Source organism: Toxorhynchites rutilus, chromosome 1 (genome assembly GCF_029784135.1).
Source record: "Toxorhynchites rutilus septentrionalis strain SRP chromosome 1, ASM2978413v1, whole genome shotgun sequence".
Lineage (NCBI taxonomy): Eukaryota > Metazoa > Arthropoda > Insecta > Diptera > Culicidae > Toxorhynchites > Toxorhynchites rutilus.
The window spans coordinates 19,533,744-19,549,826 of NC_073744.1; the positions used below are offsets into that span (position 1 = coordinate 19,533,744).

The 16,083-nt window shown below is 39.9% G+C and overlaps 1 protein-coding gene across 1 annotated transcript in view; it reads left to right on the forward strand.

Moving 5' to 3' along the window:
• Positions 1–16,083, forward strand: part of LOC129768189 (uncharacterized) — a 147,071-nt gene that overhangs the window by 97,260 nt on the left and 33,728 nt on the right. Inside the window, exons 4-5 of the mRNA XM_055769662.1 lie at positions 399–472; positions 12,546–12,748. Coding sequence (XP_055625637.1) covers positions 399–472; positions 12,546–12,748 — 277 coding nt within the window. The remainder of the gene's footprint in view (positions 1–398; positions 473–12,545; positions 12,749–16,083) is intronic.

The window sequence follows — 16,083 nt, forward strand, 5'->3', positions numbered from 1 at the left end:
CGTTGCTCAGATACGAGAGGGGGTATGTTCAGGACCACCGGTCGCGTTAGGACCTCCTTCCCCTATAGGATAGACTATTGGAAGGGGAAGGGGAGATCTCAGAGAGCAATACGGTGAAATTCTGATTTGATACGACTTGTTGATAGTGCGACAACGCTTTGTTGAGACTGTGGAGACCTGTGTTTAGTGAGTCAAAACGTTGTTCACTGCCACACCTTGAATGACTTACGTAATTCTTGTAAATACTTGGTTGAGAATTCCATATTAGATAACACGCCATGGTTGTGTTTTATGTAGCAAGATCAAAGAGACGCGTGTACAAGTCAGAAGATTTTCTTTACCGGAATGAACAATATAAATTGAAGATTCTAAAACGCTTCCCTTGCTTTTCCTTCCAGAGCACATCCTGTGGAGTCGATGGTCGGAAGAATGGGTGGTCCTGTACGACGACTCGACGATGGCCTGGTTTACGGTAAGAACATACACAATTCGCTAGAAAGTGACACAAATTAAATCAAACAAATGCCAAACCGTCGGATGCCAGTTTTGTTCCCGTTCCAAAAATCCCACCCAAATCCGACAAGAAGAGGTACCAGCGCAGCCATTTGTACGTTGTCATGAATCGGAAATTAACTGCAGGGTATTACTCTCGAAATTGCCAGCATCACGTCTCCTTCAGTTTTGCCGTGTTATACCATCCCTTGTTTCCGCTACTCGGGTGACAACAATGGTTTCTATGTGTGTATAGTTATTTCTTTTTGTCTACTACGATGAGATGCTGTGAGATGGATTCTCAAGGGCGCGTTCTCTTTCTCTCTGATGACTGAGTACACCGTACATTGTATTTCAAACTTCAAGCTGCTGCTCTATATGCATAGAGGGCGTAACATTTTATGTCCAACTTTTTAACAACAAATGGGTGCAGACAAAGTTTCCCAACTTCAAACACCATGACCGAGCCATCCTTTGTGGTTTAGTCGTTACTGAATCTCACACCACTGAACATAATTCTTGACGCCATTTTGAAAAAGTGCGGATGCGGAGTTACGACATTAAAGCATCCCTTGCTTTAAACCTGTTTTTTCAGCAAGCGACAAACGTCAAATCGGCAGTCACAGGACAAAGGAAGTCACAGAACGACAATATCAGTGTCCCAGACGGTCTACTCCCGTCTACCACCCTCTTAGCAATCGGAGCTTCCGGTTCGTCCTCTACCGCTCCGAAGCAATGGAATATCATCCGGTTCGGTGTGCTCAAATTTATGATTTCAATAATACACCGAAGTGAAGGGAGCAAGTACTACATCGTTTTAATGATTCATAACCTCCGCACCTGACCGCACCCCGTGTTCCCTTCCCCCATCTAGGCATGTCACCATAAAAAGGGGGATCATTTCCCTTTCTACCCATCTGATGTGGAGCCTTTTTCGCTTCGGTTCCCAAGTCAAACCCGGAGCGAAAATACACGCAACAAATTTTTCTACATATTCATTGTAGCTTGTTTCATTCAGTCGCTTTTAAGGCATTCGACTCACATTTTCCAACAGGCTCGGGTTTCTTCGTGGTGGCAGCAGGAATCAGCAGTCCTTTTTACCGGTGGTTCCGCTTACCTTGCTCGCTCTGTTTTGTTGGGTCCGCTCCACTCAAGCTATACCTTCACTGAGCAAATAAATTTCAATTTTCAAATCCCAAAGAAGAAAGCAAAAAAAAACGAGAAGAACTTATCTGAAGTCAGCGTCACGGATGTTATCCGGGAGTTTTTTTTTTGTTTTTCTTGCCAAAAAAGGCTTGACAAGGTGATGGAGAGTATACTCTGGAACAGCTTAGGTGTAATTATATGAATTTACTTGTCATTTCCAGTAGCCAATAATAACGAAGTGTTCATGAACATAAATTATCTGCCGCCGACTTTACACAACATTTGAGCGTAAAACAGACGCAGTATTCCAATTTAACAGCGGATGAATTCGGCTTATGTGAATAAAAAATCAACAATAAACACCACATTCTGCTCATGGCAGAGCAAAAATTGTCAAATATTAAATTAATTCAATATCCCACAACTTCAAAGTGGGAATTGATCATGAATTAATTTGGCATCACCTCCGCATAACGAAAAAAAGCTCCACAACCGAGCCAAACCAAATTGTTTATTGATCAATTAATTATGAAATAACTGTGTCGAGCTGTTGCTGGCGGCTGCTCACCTTTCGAGTTTCCACAGCATCATCATCATCACGCGAACACGCCCGAAAGTGCAGGGAAAACATCCTGAATAAATTGAATCACCCGTTTATGTAATTTTTCCTCGCTTCACTTTCGATGGCGCTGCGTTGGGTTTTCGCGGCGGTTTTTTGCGGAACAACCCTGACGGAAGAAGAATGATCCCATTAAGCGGATGGAAAAATTACGCCAGTAAGCTTTGGCACATTGTTGCCACCCGTGCTACACTCCGAAGGGAATGCGCTAACCATGAAGAATTCCGGGAATTTTGGGCTAAATATTTGCTTTCGCCATTTTCATTCCGGCAAGAACGCAGCTGCATACACAATATCGGGACTTGCCCTTTTGTTGGAACAACAAATTGCCGAGCTTCTAAATCGGGTTAACAACGATCCTCTTCGAAGAAATGTCATCGTCGAACAAAGAAGGCCTGGCGAAAGGCGACACGTTTCGCGTGTCGAGATAGAATTTGAAGTAAACAAAATGGGTTGAGGAACAATCAGAAAGGTGCTGTCGCCTACATATACAGTGTCGGACAAAACATTGAGAACACTGCTTAAGTAAAAAAAAAAGAAAGTGACAAAATATCGACAAAATATAATCCAATCCAGTGCATCAATTCATTTATAATAATTTATTTGCATTGTTTGAAGAAATTGATAACAACTATAGTTAAAAAAAAGTTGTTCATTAAAAAATGCGTTTCAAGCATATTTAATAACAAAAATGGAGCGACAAAAATTATTCATGAAAAAAAATAAAAACTAAAAAAACCATACCGTGAAAAGCTTTTAGGGTTAGCATTTGGTCGTGCAACCTTTGTTACGCATCACTTCACGCAGCCGGTTCGGCATGTGTTCCACCAGCTTCTGGCACGTGGTGACCGGGATGGCGTACCAACAAGCTTGGATCCTATCCCACAGTTGCTGCTCATTCATCGGCTTCTCCGTATACACCCACCCTTTCACGATCTCCCATAGGTACTCTATAGGCTTCAGATCCGATGACTGCGCTGGTCACTCCATGACGTCGACTTTGTTATCCTGGAACCACTTTTTGACGGTCTTGACGGTGTGCTTCGGATCGTTATCCTGCATGTTCTGCCATTGAAGGTATCTTTCTTCGAGGCTCACTTTATGGCATAGTTATCCTTCGCGGTCGTTTTCCTTGAGGCGTCCAGTCGTTTCGTATTTTTTGCGGTCGTGGAGGGCATTAAACACGAAGGTATTGGATCGTCCCAAGTACTCTTCGATTTCGCGTTAGCATCTGTCTTGCACATATCGCGGATGTCTATCCGCTGCGTTTCCGTGCAATTACGCAGCGGATAGTCATCCGGGCGATACCCATTTTTCGTGGACTGCAACTGGAATTCGAGAATAAAAAGCTTATATACTTCTTGTTTACATGATAAATACTTACCAGGATCCGAAAAACACGAAATACCACCGAGAAACCGAGAAGATGATTTCCATTCATAATTCTAATTTTAAAAACGTGTTCATACCGCCCGAAAATCAATTATTCTTTGACACTCTCCTAAGCTAGTAAACGAAACTCAATGCCGGCAACGCGAATGAACTTTGCAGTTCATACGTCTTTGAAAGTTAACTATTGAATTTCATATTTATATCGATATGAGAAAATGTTCTTCCAGTGAGATACATAAAAGGGTGGAGTACACCCATACCTCGCTATACGGCCGCTCTTTATACGGCATTTCGCTATAACGGCCCTCTTCAATTAAGGCAGGTTTTCGATTTACGGCTTAAAATGATTCGTTATAACGGCAAAAAAAACTTTTTTTCGATGTCACAGCCATTCCATGTCAAACCGATATATAGTGGAGCCGTGTTTCTTTTTCCTCATAGAGGTGTTTATTTACATTTTAAGGTGTTTCGAAAAATCAACTTTTTTCGGTTTTTTTCAAAAATAACTTTTTTCAAAAATTCATATCTTTTGGACTTTTGAATCAATTCAGATGATCGATATATTGATATAGTGGTGGTTTAGTAAGAAACTGCAGTATACATACAACTATTTTATGTAACATGAAGTTGTTTCATTTTTGTTTATGGATTATTGTTGGTTTTCGAAGTCTATTATTATATAATCTACAAATGTATGTACTGTAATATGTAATTTCGATTTTAAATTAAATTAAAAGATAAAATGCATATCGAATAATAAGCCATGTTATACATTTTATAAACTTGGCACCGATTCGATTGACTTTGTATGAATTTGTATTATAATAAATTATTCCTTATACGGCTTTTCGCTTTGCGGCCAAGTTTCGTGGAACGGATCTAAGCCGTAAAGCGAGGTATGGGTGTAGTAGGCGTATTATATGCCATGTCGTCATGAATTGCATTCAATTTTAATTATTTTATTTAATTGATGTACAAGTGAGGATTTGCAACAGATGGTTTCGTTAGCACTAAAAAATATCTAGCTATATTTTAGTTTTTTTTTTATTCAATCACTATCAATGCCTGGTGCTCAATCAATTTCAACCTGTGAATATTAGTTTAGACCAGCGGCACTCAACCTTTTTTTTCTTAGGGACCACAAACACGTGTTAAGCATGGTGTCACAGGCCACAAACAAAAATAAAGAAAGGTGATGTGCAAGGCACGACCACACTGTTAACATAGAACTACGAAATTATTGCTGTCGAGCACAAAAGTTAAAGAAATTTAATATTAAAACTCTGTACAAATATTTGATAGCAATGACAAGGGCCGACAAATGATTGCTTTCACTGAGTGAGGCAATTTGAGGATAAAAAAGTATAAAAGTATAAAGTATAAAATGTATTTTTAGAATGCATCGAAATTTCTAGTGGCCTTGAAAAGAACCGATGGGTTTGCGTTGTTTTGTGGAGGCAACTGAAGATGGTTGTTTCATGATTCTTGTTCTCGTGAGAACAATACAAGCACTCAGAACAATACACATCATGTACTCAATATGCACAGCGACATTTTCCTCGTACTACACACAGTGTAACTTCAGGCAATCATGTATTTGTTCCCCACTATCGTTATATATTCGATAACGCATAAAATCAATAATTCGTGCAATCTCCACGGTATGGAAACCAACGACGTATGTCTTATTTAATATTTCTCTGATGCTTTGATTCTGTTCTAAACTATACTTCTTGCGTATTCTGAAGATGCATATTTAGGGAACTTTCACTGACAGCCAACGACAAATCTTGATTAAGATGGACTTTTATGAAGTTGTTCCTACTCATAGATTTTTGTGATTTCAATAGTTTGATTTCGAAGCAGTTTTAAGCTTTTGAAACAAGTTTTTGGGTCAATAATTGATTCATGCACCTTTTATTTTTCAAATAAAGTGATTGACATACCACTTTCAACAACTAACAAAGAGGTATCATCGCTTGAAACTCTGCACAACTTTGCTCTGATATCAGCATTGAGAAAGACTGCTGTATGATAGCTGGAGCGAAAGTATTTGAATGATGATGATGATGATGTTTTAAATTATAGAGGCTGTTAATCAAATGCAAATCGAGGCAAATGTAATCTCTGCCAGAAAAAAGGGACTATGTGTTTCTCCTGTCTATCTTTCCTTAGTTTCCAAAGATAAACGCGCAAGAGTTTTATGACTCAACCCAAACGAGGGTTGAGTAAAATAAATAGGACGCTAAGCGATAGAATGCTAGGTGTAGAAATAATATTTTATTGTTACCAATTAGGTAAGACCCAAGGCGAGGGCCACCCGAGAGATGATGAAATTGTCTTTATCACATGATTATAGATTAATAATGTTTAAAGATAAAAAAGTTAGTCCGTCTTCAAGTATTAATCCGAACCCATTCCGAGCGTTGGCGCCTGGTTGCCACGTCGTCAAAAGTGAACCAAAACAACATAAAAATCCCTATCCGAAAAGTAATCGTAAGCCCTGTCGGTATATGGTTCAATTACCTTAAATATTCCAGTCGATGTTTTTCCAAGTTCGATATTTGATATGTTTGCCACTGCCTTGCCAATCAAGTTTTCGTATGTCCTCCGAAACAATGCACCCTGGCTTAATGCTATTTCGTCGTGCGAACCTGGATCATGAGAATAGCTTCTAAATTGTTGTCGAAAAAAAAATCAACGATTAGGAGGAGCAAAAAGTGTTACGTTTCTTATAATATTTTCATAAAATTCTAAACTTAAATACAATTCAGTTTTACTTCCCGCAAAAATTTTAGGTAGGCTTTTACGGTTCTGAATGGAATTATATTATTGGAACATTTTTCTTTCATCAAAACACCTAAAAATATAATTTACACGAATTACATTTATTTTTTTCGAATTCATTTGAAAGGGAAAAATTCAAGATAAATACATAATACTCAAATGAACATCCTTCAACCGTCGTGCTTTATCTTTCTCATTTTTTTTATAAATTTTCCGTATTTACTGTATATTTATAGCAGTATTCTAGTCTAGAAATTTGAATAAAATAAAAAAAAATTTCCTCCATATTTCTGTAGTTTAGGCTGTCAAGAATATATCCTAGAAAGGACTTATCGAAAATCCTATTATTTACCTAGTTTAAGCCATTTTAGTGATGCGGTATCTAACCTGGTACGGCTATAACAATGAACTTCAATCGCGTTTCTCCCAAACTAGTTCTTCGAACTGGCGTACACGATATATCAAGTTCCACTGAACCGATTCATGTCGAATTTATATGGATACAATCTGCAGGCATTTCTCCATCGCATGAACCTCTAAAAAATAATACTTTTTAAATTTTACTATTTTGAAAAAATTGGGAAATGAAGAAAAAACGTTTTAAACCGCATTTTGTTTTTCAAACGGCCACCATTTTGACAGAAAAGATGTTATTGACTTTTCCGAAGTTCATGCGATAGCGGCATCTTTACTGATTCAGAATCTGTTCGATTTTTTTGTTTCAGATAACCAGAATTGCTGGAATCGTGTACGCCAGGCACAATCTATTTTTGAACCCTCTCACTTCATCAGCTCTGAACTATTCTAGTAATGAATATTTTTTCTCCGTTCGATTTTTGTTTCATTGTCAAAAGATAGATGAAGAAATAATGATGTAATGGATAGTAAAAATATTGTTTGTTTTATTCTTACGGACCTAGAAAAAACGTCTGAAATTCGTGTATCTACACTAGAATACCCCCTTAATCTGTACTGTATCAATGATTTATAGCGAAATCGTTTTTGTTCAGTTTCAACCTAGGTTCGCACCAGTCCCAACATAACTGCTATCAAAACGTTTTTTAATTCACTGAATTTCAACCTAGTTTCGCACCAGTTTTAACCCGAAAGCTGTTGGTTTCGCACTGAGATGCTTCCCGGGTTAGCACTCGGGTTCAACAATACAACTACAGGCAAACCTTTTTTTGTGCGGGGGATAGGGACCGCATAAAAAAATCGTGCAAAACTTCACCAGTAGCTTTAAAAAATCGTGTTCGGTACACATTTTGAAAAAAACTTTTTTTGTGCGGTAGATAGGGACCACATAAAAAAGAAAATAACTCAAATCCACGCCATTCACCGTTCAATTTCCTTTTGTTTCCCTGCTTTGCGATGGGACAGTTTGCCTTTTCGGTTGCGCGTGGCTGTTTTGTGCTTTTAGTTGCATGTCGAAACGTGTTGCTGTTAGAAACCATGGCATGCAAACACTTAGAAAAACTTAGAGCATCTGATGGGAGGAAGGGAAAGATTTCAGAAGTGGATAATTGAGATGCAAATATGCTTTTTTGCACTGAAATGCATATAAACCATCGAAAAAAACGATAACTTCGTCCATTTCATATACCGCACAGAAAAAAACGCGCAAAAAAAACCGCACAAGAACAGAAAACCGCACAAAAAAAATCGCACAAAAAAAATTCGCAGAAATAAAACCGCACAAAAACTGGTTTTACTGTATACTGAACTGTCAAGTTCCGAGTATTGATTTGGAAAATATAAAAATAAAGACTATGAAAATGGAAAATTTGCTGCTTTGCTTACGTATTATTGGAATCGGAATTGAATTCGGATTAATATTTTAAAGAGTGTATTCGCGTTGATGGCATTAAGCTTCGCAAGAGTCTAACGTCCCAAAATAACAGAAGATTCCTGCAGAAGGATCATCTTTCTTGGTGAAATTCTGGTTCGGTTACAAACGTAAATAAACGAAGCGCGAGCCACGCAAACGTTTGTAATAAACAATTTCCGCAGAAGAATAACCATGTAATTTGTGTGTTCGATTCTGTAGCAAAAAAGTGGAAATCATGCACACCGATAGACAATGAAAATATAGTTTTTTAAGAAAAATTGAAGGTATAACTACTTTCTGACAAAGGTGAAACAAATCATTTAGTCTAGTATGGTCTTGGGACGAATAAGGACGACTCCCATAAGTCGATTGAAGCAAAGTTATTAGGAGTATTAGAAGAATTATCCCCAAAATTTTGAGCTGATACATCGGGAACACATTCCAAATCCATATTTGGGCCTTTCGCTGAGCAACGCATTTTAATCGCATTGCCTTTCATCGATAAAAATCTAAAACCCAAATAAACAAAGCCCAAGTCACGAAAACGTTTATTTCATTGATCTGAATAAACTTGACAGGTAGTGTAAGATGACTACACGAAGAAATAATTTGTATAAAAATTTTCATGAAGCTAAATAAGTTGAAAAATAAACACGTATTTGATATTGTTGTGTTCGATATGATGGTATTTAAAACAAGGCGTCTTTTCAGAGAGCTGACAAACTCTATCTAGAACAACAAATTCTGTATGGTGCGTGCTGAAAAAATATAACTAGTGTTGGGGTGCATTGCTTAACCGATAGCATAAAACATAACCCAAGTACTTCGGATCATGATTTAACTCAAAAACATTATGTCAGAATTAATACAGTGATAGACATCCGTTTAGCCGCACTTGAAAAAAAAACTTGAAACACTTACAAAACAATTAGGAATGTTCTTTTTATCGGGATACTTATTTGCTGCAGTGATAGTATATTTAAGTCACTTTTATTGAAAGGACGTGCGTCACAATCACACACACAAGGCGGCATCGGTGGATATAAACATTCAAACGTCGTTTTTTCCCGAGACATACGTCTAGCCGCAGGGCATAAAATCGAGTTCTCGCATAATCACCAAGCCTTTATCTGTGTTTTTTGAAAAAATACTTGGGAATGTTCAATTTACAAGATAAATATTAGATGTGCAAGGTAAGAAGTTGGTCAGATTAGCGATTTACGTAGAATTTAAAGAAATGGCGAAAGGTATTCTATTGACGGAAGAGGGGCGGAAAATAATAAAGATATTCAGTGAACAAAAGTTTTCTAACCGCTCGATCGTAACAAAAATTGATCGATCTGAGAAAGTGGTACGGAATTTCTCTAAATAGTGCCAGAAATATGGAATATAACGACCATCAAATGGGAACACCAAATTTACTTTGCGTCTCGAAGGTCGAATAAGACACGAAGCAACCAGGAAACGATGTCCTGCTCATACATTAAGGCAGAATCGATTGTTCCAGCAACAAAGAGGCATATTGCGCGCATCTTGAATGAGTCACCAAACATCAGAAACTTCAAGGAAGAAACTTCAAGGGAAGCCGAAACTGACTGCCATCCATAAGCAGAACCATCTCTTTTTCGCCCGGCAATACATGGAATGGAAACTATAATGGAGAAATGTTGTATTTTCCGGCGAAAAAACTTCAATTTTGATGGTCCGGACTGTTACAGTTGCTATTGGTACAACTTAAGTCAACGGCATGTCGTGAGATCGAAGCGAAACTTTGGGGGCGGAAGTTTGACAGTGTGGGGAGCCGTTTCCTATCACAGCAAGCTTCCCATTTGTTTCATTTTCACCCGAATGAACTCCGAAAAGTATCTTCAATTACTGGAGGACGTTTTGATTGGCCATATTGAGAATAACGCTACCGAGGATGTCATTTTTTTCAGCAGGATTATGCATCGATCCACGATTCCAAGCAATCGAAGGCATGGTTTGCCGAGAAGGACATTCCGCTTCTTGAATGACCTGATGGCAGTCGATTGCAATTCCATAGGGAACCTATGGAGAATGGTGTTTCTATGGAGAATCTTGGCCGAGATGGTCTATGCAAACGGATGACAATTTGACAACATTTCCAGTCTCAAGGCAGTAATTCAGGAATGTTGGAATGTACAGTCAATATGGCAACACTTTAAAAGTTGTCTGACTCGATGCCAAATCGAGTTTTCAAAGTTATCCGAAATGAAGGTGGACATACTAAATATTAGCTACCTATTGGACTCGAAATTTGCCGCACAAACTTTCTTTTATTGAAATTTTAGGATGCGGCTAATCGAATGTCCACCCTGATTCCACATATTTGAATTACTTAGAAAACAAAAAGTGAATTTATCCTTTTTTTAGAATGAATTCGATGAAAATAAACAATAATCATCCTTTGTGAGCAAAACTGTACAAAGAATTGACTTATTTTTAAAAATATTGAGGAAGAATAGGGTGCGGCTAAACGAATGTCTACCACTGTATTGGTCGAGTTTTCGTTCATGTTGCACCAGGCACATCGCCTTGAGTTGTTTGACAGGTTTTGTGGTAAAGCTCTTTGAATCAATTTTCTGAAATCATACACATTGAGTAATATTGTTCCAAAAACATGAACCTCTATATTACTTCTTAGATTTTTCAACGTTAGGATCGAAAACCTGAAAGAAAAAAATCGATTTTCGCAAATTTTTCGATTACAAAGAATGGATCCAAAAAATCGGAAATCGGAATGGAAAATATCCATCTTTTAAATGTCGATCCAAGATCGCCCAATCCTAGTCAGAATCCATTCCTAACGTTCCACCTGATACCTGATTCAATATTCTCCTGGACAATTAAATCTGCAAAACGGTCGATTTCAGGAAGATACCGGGACACCATTTTTTCTATGGAGGCATTTTAATTTTCATATTATTTTCGTCAATAAATTCTCTCGTTAACATTTGATTTGGTAGCATGTATGCAGTGGCCGATAAAAATTCAAGAAACGGACATGTCGATAGTATCTACAAAAATCTGTCTTCTGGATGGGCTGACAGGTACCATCCTCTTTTGGAGTCAGTCGCACGCGAGAAAAAAAAACAATAATTTCCACGTCAATCCCACACTGATCGTTTATTTTCGTTCAACAGGAGGCTGATCATCCGCCATTTAACAACACCCGCAGGGGCGGTGGAACCCCATCAGCGTTAGGGTTCATTTATTTTTCATTGTGACTTCACACTGTGCGTCTCAGTTCCATTCCGCCACTCGTGTGGCCCCCCGTGGCCATCCGTGACCGCACCGCAAGACGAACCGAAACGTGAACAATTTTCATGTCGTCATTAAGGCGTGATAACCGTAACCGTAAAAATCACTCACGCCTTCGCGCTGACAAAGGGCAAATAATGGCGGTGGTGGCGGTGACGGTGGCGTTGGGCTCTCGGGAAGCATGATTATGGCATCCGGCAGTTGTAATGGTTACGGTCGTTTGATACAATTTACCTACCTATCGTTTTCTGTGGATCCTCAGAGATGACTTGGGGACCATTTCGCAGATGAGGCTGATTTTTGCGACTATCTATTAAACTAATGAAGCTTCTTAAGCTAACCGCTGTTTGACTACCACTGGAGACAAAATCGCTGCTCGCGAGGAATTCTCAGACTTCTCGGACTAATTTCCCGTCTGATTAGCTTCGCTTCTTCGCAACAGTTTGCGGATGAATTGCACACTTGTAAATGCTAATCAAAACAAAAACCGTTCCCTATGTCCTTGGCGTGTTCCGTGATGAATGCCAAGATTACGACAGTTTTCCAAGTGTTGTTTGATTATTTCATGCTCGAAAACAAACAACAATCACTGAATCGAACCCCTTTCCCAGCAAAGAGGCCAGGTCAACTTTTGCCATTTGAGCTAAAGTGGATAATTCTCACAAATTACGGTCCGGATTCAATATATTTTCCGCGTTTTCCTCGCGCTTCTCTTCTTCGAGCATTTATTGCCCTCCCCTGCAGACGGGACAAAATGTCGAACCGGGAAAGAAACTTATCCTTCTTGCGTGCCTCGGGGAGAAATTTCCTTCCGCACGACAGTTTTTCGCGCGAAATTGCAAACGATTCTCTCGCTTCAACACAACGCTCCTTCACGCAGGTTTACGGCAGCGTAGCATTTTCGAGGCCATTAAATCTAAAGTCATAACAATAAACATTTTTTCCTAACAGCAATATTTATTTTTTCCGGCTCCGTTCTTTTCTTGGGTTCTTCCTCAGGAACCAGGCCGATCGTCACCGGCGGGCAAAATACTGGTCAAGGAAGCCCCGGAAATGCTTGCGATAGCGCACTGGACAGGTCAGATACCCCGGAGGCCACCACTTCCGGACGGTGTGAGCGTGTCCCAGCTGATCGCTCTCGGGTCCCGGCGGAAACGCTCCAAGGTGTACTGGATGATTGCCAAGAGCGAGGAAGAAGTTAGGTAAGTGAAACAGATGAAATTTCTCCCCCAACCCCACCCCCTAGACTTTGTTTCAAACATTCGTCGCGAAGCTGATGTTCACTTACTCGTCTCCATTGTTCGGAGGAGGAAAGTTAGTTACATAAGAATGGAGGAATGCTAACTCTGCATTCGAACTCTATTACCCTCCCAACCAATATGTGAGTGTCGCTCGATTCGGAGAGTACACTTCCGGCGGCGATTGGCACTAGGATGGAGAACGACAGCGGTGCTAAATTAAATTTTCACTTTATGCAAACATACAATCTCTCCCTCTCCGGGACAGCATGCTGCGGTGAGTTCTTGGGGTGCCACTTTCCGATCATAGCGAAATAGACAAGCAATAATTTTCAACTCGAGTGGAGGTACTTTCCAGCGAAGTGATACTCCGCAGTCACAGTTGCTAAAGAGTAGTTTTGTGACTCAAAAAACTCATTTAAAGCAACAGGGTTGATCAAAAAACAACAAAATCTAATATTTTCTCAAATAACAGTTCGGCTGAAATGTTCATAAGGTTGACGTCTAGCTGGCGCCTTTTGCAAAAATCTACTTGACTATCACAAAGCACCATCTTTCAATGGATACGTTTCAAAATTTGACAGCAATCGGTCGATTGGTTCGTGACTTACAGCATTGAGAGTGAAGCAACTTTTGTTATTGTGAAAAAAATTGAAAAATCACAAATCAATGAAAACGATGGCAAAATTGCATGAATTGGGCTTCGAATTGCTTGGGTGGGTGCGGACCCACCATATTCTCCAGATCTGCCTCCCAGCGACTATTTTCTGTTCGCAGACCTGAAATGAATGCTCGCAGGCAAGAAATTTAAGACCGATGATGAAGTGATTACCGAAACTGAGGCCTATTTTGAGGAAAAACCGAAAGAGTACTATTAAAATGGTATCGAAAAATTGCAAGATCGCTTTAATCGCTGTATCGCCCTTGAAGGCAATTATGTTGAATAATAAAATTGAATTTTGCAAAGAAAAAATAGTTTTACTGTGTTGCCTTATTAACTTTCCAGCCAAACTATTATGAATTAATGTTTGCTGGGTATCCAAAGGTAGCGAATGGGAATGAAACAAACCGCACAAAAACGCTAAACTGAAGGTGAAGTTAGTGTTTGTTGATTCATTAATTACTTTCTCTATATTCTACATCCTTCGTAAGTGCGAAAACGATAGCAATGAAGGATGTGGATGAACTTGCAGGATGTGGTTCAAGTATATCCTTCACTGGTCCATAACCATGCCATGGAATTTCTGATTGTGTGTTGTAGAGTGAGCTGAAGAAATGGGAAGACGAGGGGGATGATGGTCAATCGGATGGTTGTAGGGGAAGGGAGTGTAAGCCCCGTCACTGAGGATAAGTTCGTTCACAAGTGCACGAGTTTTTTTCAATGCCAATCAAACAATTCATTGGAGTTTCCGTCAATATTATTTGGTGTTTGACATGTCCGCACAGTTAGAAAGTGGAATTCGATAGCTTGGTTACCTTTCCAGCCCAGTTAGCGAACGAGTACCGTATATGATTATTTCCCATAACATCGAATTAGATGATGATATTTAATGAATCCAATTTATAATCAAACTCCTCAAAGTATTTAAAACTTCTCGAGAAACGAAAGACAATTAACTTTTAATAGAACCCAATTTAAACATCAATTGAAAACTTTCTAATTGCTCAAGTTCGAAACTTTTCTTCTATCATCCATTTCGAGCCAAAGGGTTAGTTACAAGAAAACTTTCGTCCAACTCAGTCCTAAAAGACCAGCACAGGGATGCCGTTGATGAACTACAACCCGTTCCTGAAAAGTCACCCCTGCCTGCAGAAGATTGTCTGTCTGAATCGTGTAAAAGATTCGTTTGTGTTTATGAAATTCATCGATCGTTTCGTGGGTTTTCTTCACTGGGATTTCGGCACTGTGACATCGCAAATAAAATTGTTCATCATGATCTTCAACTGCGTGTACTGCATCGCATCACTAATCTCCCTGACACGGGTCAACCCATCGGAGCTGCCGATTGATTTTTACTTCGGAATGTTGTTCTTCATCGGCGCAGGAAGCTCCTGCATCTCCCAGTGGGGCTGTCTGGTCTACGAACGGAAGGGTTTGAACCGGGTCGTGGATTATCTGCACGAAGTGCAGCAGCGGGGCGTCGATCATCCGCTGCGGGTTCGTTCGCGTCCGGCGATCATTCTCTTCTCAATCGTTCACTGGGGCCAGAACGTCGTTCAAGCGGTGTTCTGGGCGACGATCCTCTACCCTTCCACGCCGATCGCTTACGTTTCCGAGAATGCATTCATCAAAGTTCTTGCCTTCATGCTGTGTCCCCCGGTGACAATCTTAACCGCAACGATGAGCAACATCTCCCAGCTGATGACGTTCACAACGCTGCTGGTGTTCACGGTGGAGTTTGCCATCCTCGGAGAGGACTTCAAGCAGGCACTCGACGAATGGGATCTGCCCCGGATCGAGCAGTGCATTCGGCGACATCAGGAACTGCTGGAGGTGGTACTGCTGTTTCGGGACAAGCTGAAACTGTATCTGCTGCTGTGTCTGCAGGTCTACTTCTACCTGATAACGTTCGCTTGCTTTCTGTTCGTGATTCAATTGAACGAAGCCGGCGGCAGTTCGCTCTTCTCGATCTTGGAAATTATTTCCGGCGTGATTTGCTTGATCATGTACGGGTGGTTCTGCGATGAGCTGGAGGTCAAGGTGAATCAAAATTGCGTCTCTGATAATTATGATGGATATTGGAGCTAAGCGAACCGCGTTTTTTATTCACAGGCAAGCGAAGTGGGTTACCAAGTGTACATCTCCGATTGGCCAAGCAAGTTGATGCTTCACCCGAAAAAATTCAAACTATCTCATCAGATGACGAAGAACATATTGATTATCATGATGCGATCCCAAAGGAGGGTGCGGTTTATGTGCGGAAATATCTACGAGATGTCGCTGCAAACCTGTCGCAGGGTTCTGCAACTGTGCTATTCTTCATTCACTGTCTTGTTGTTGTTACTTAAAAAGTAGACTTTGACCGTTCACTGCTCTATTAGTGTTATGTTAAAAACAAATAAAGTTTCGGACAGATAACAACCGAAATGCTACAAAACAAAGCTACCCCTTGGCGAACGAATTGGGTGTAAACTGCTGTTCCATTATCATATCCGAAAGCAGGTATTATTTTTATCACACCATCAGTCACTGGGATGAATTCTTCCGAAGGAGATCCAAAGCAAAAAAAGAATATTCCAAATCCAGTCCAGTTGCTATTGGCAGAAAACAAGGAATATTGAGCGGTCTTCTCAGGTTT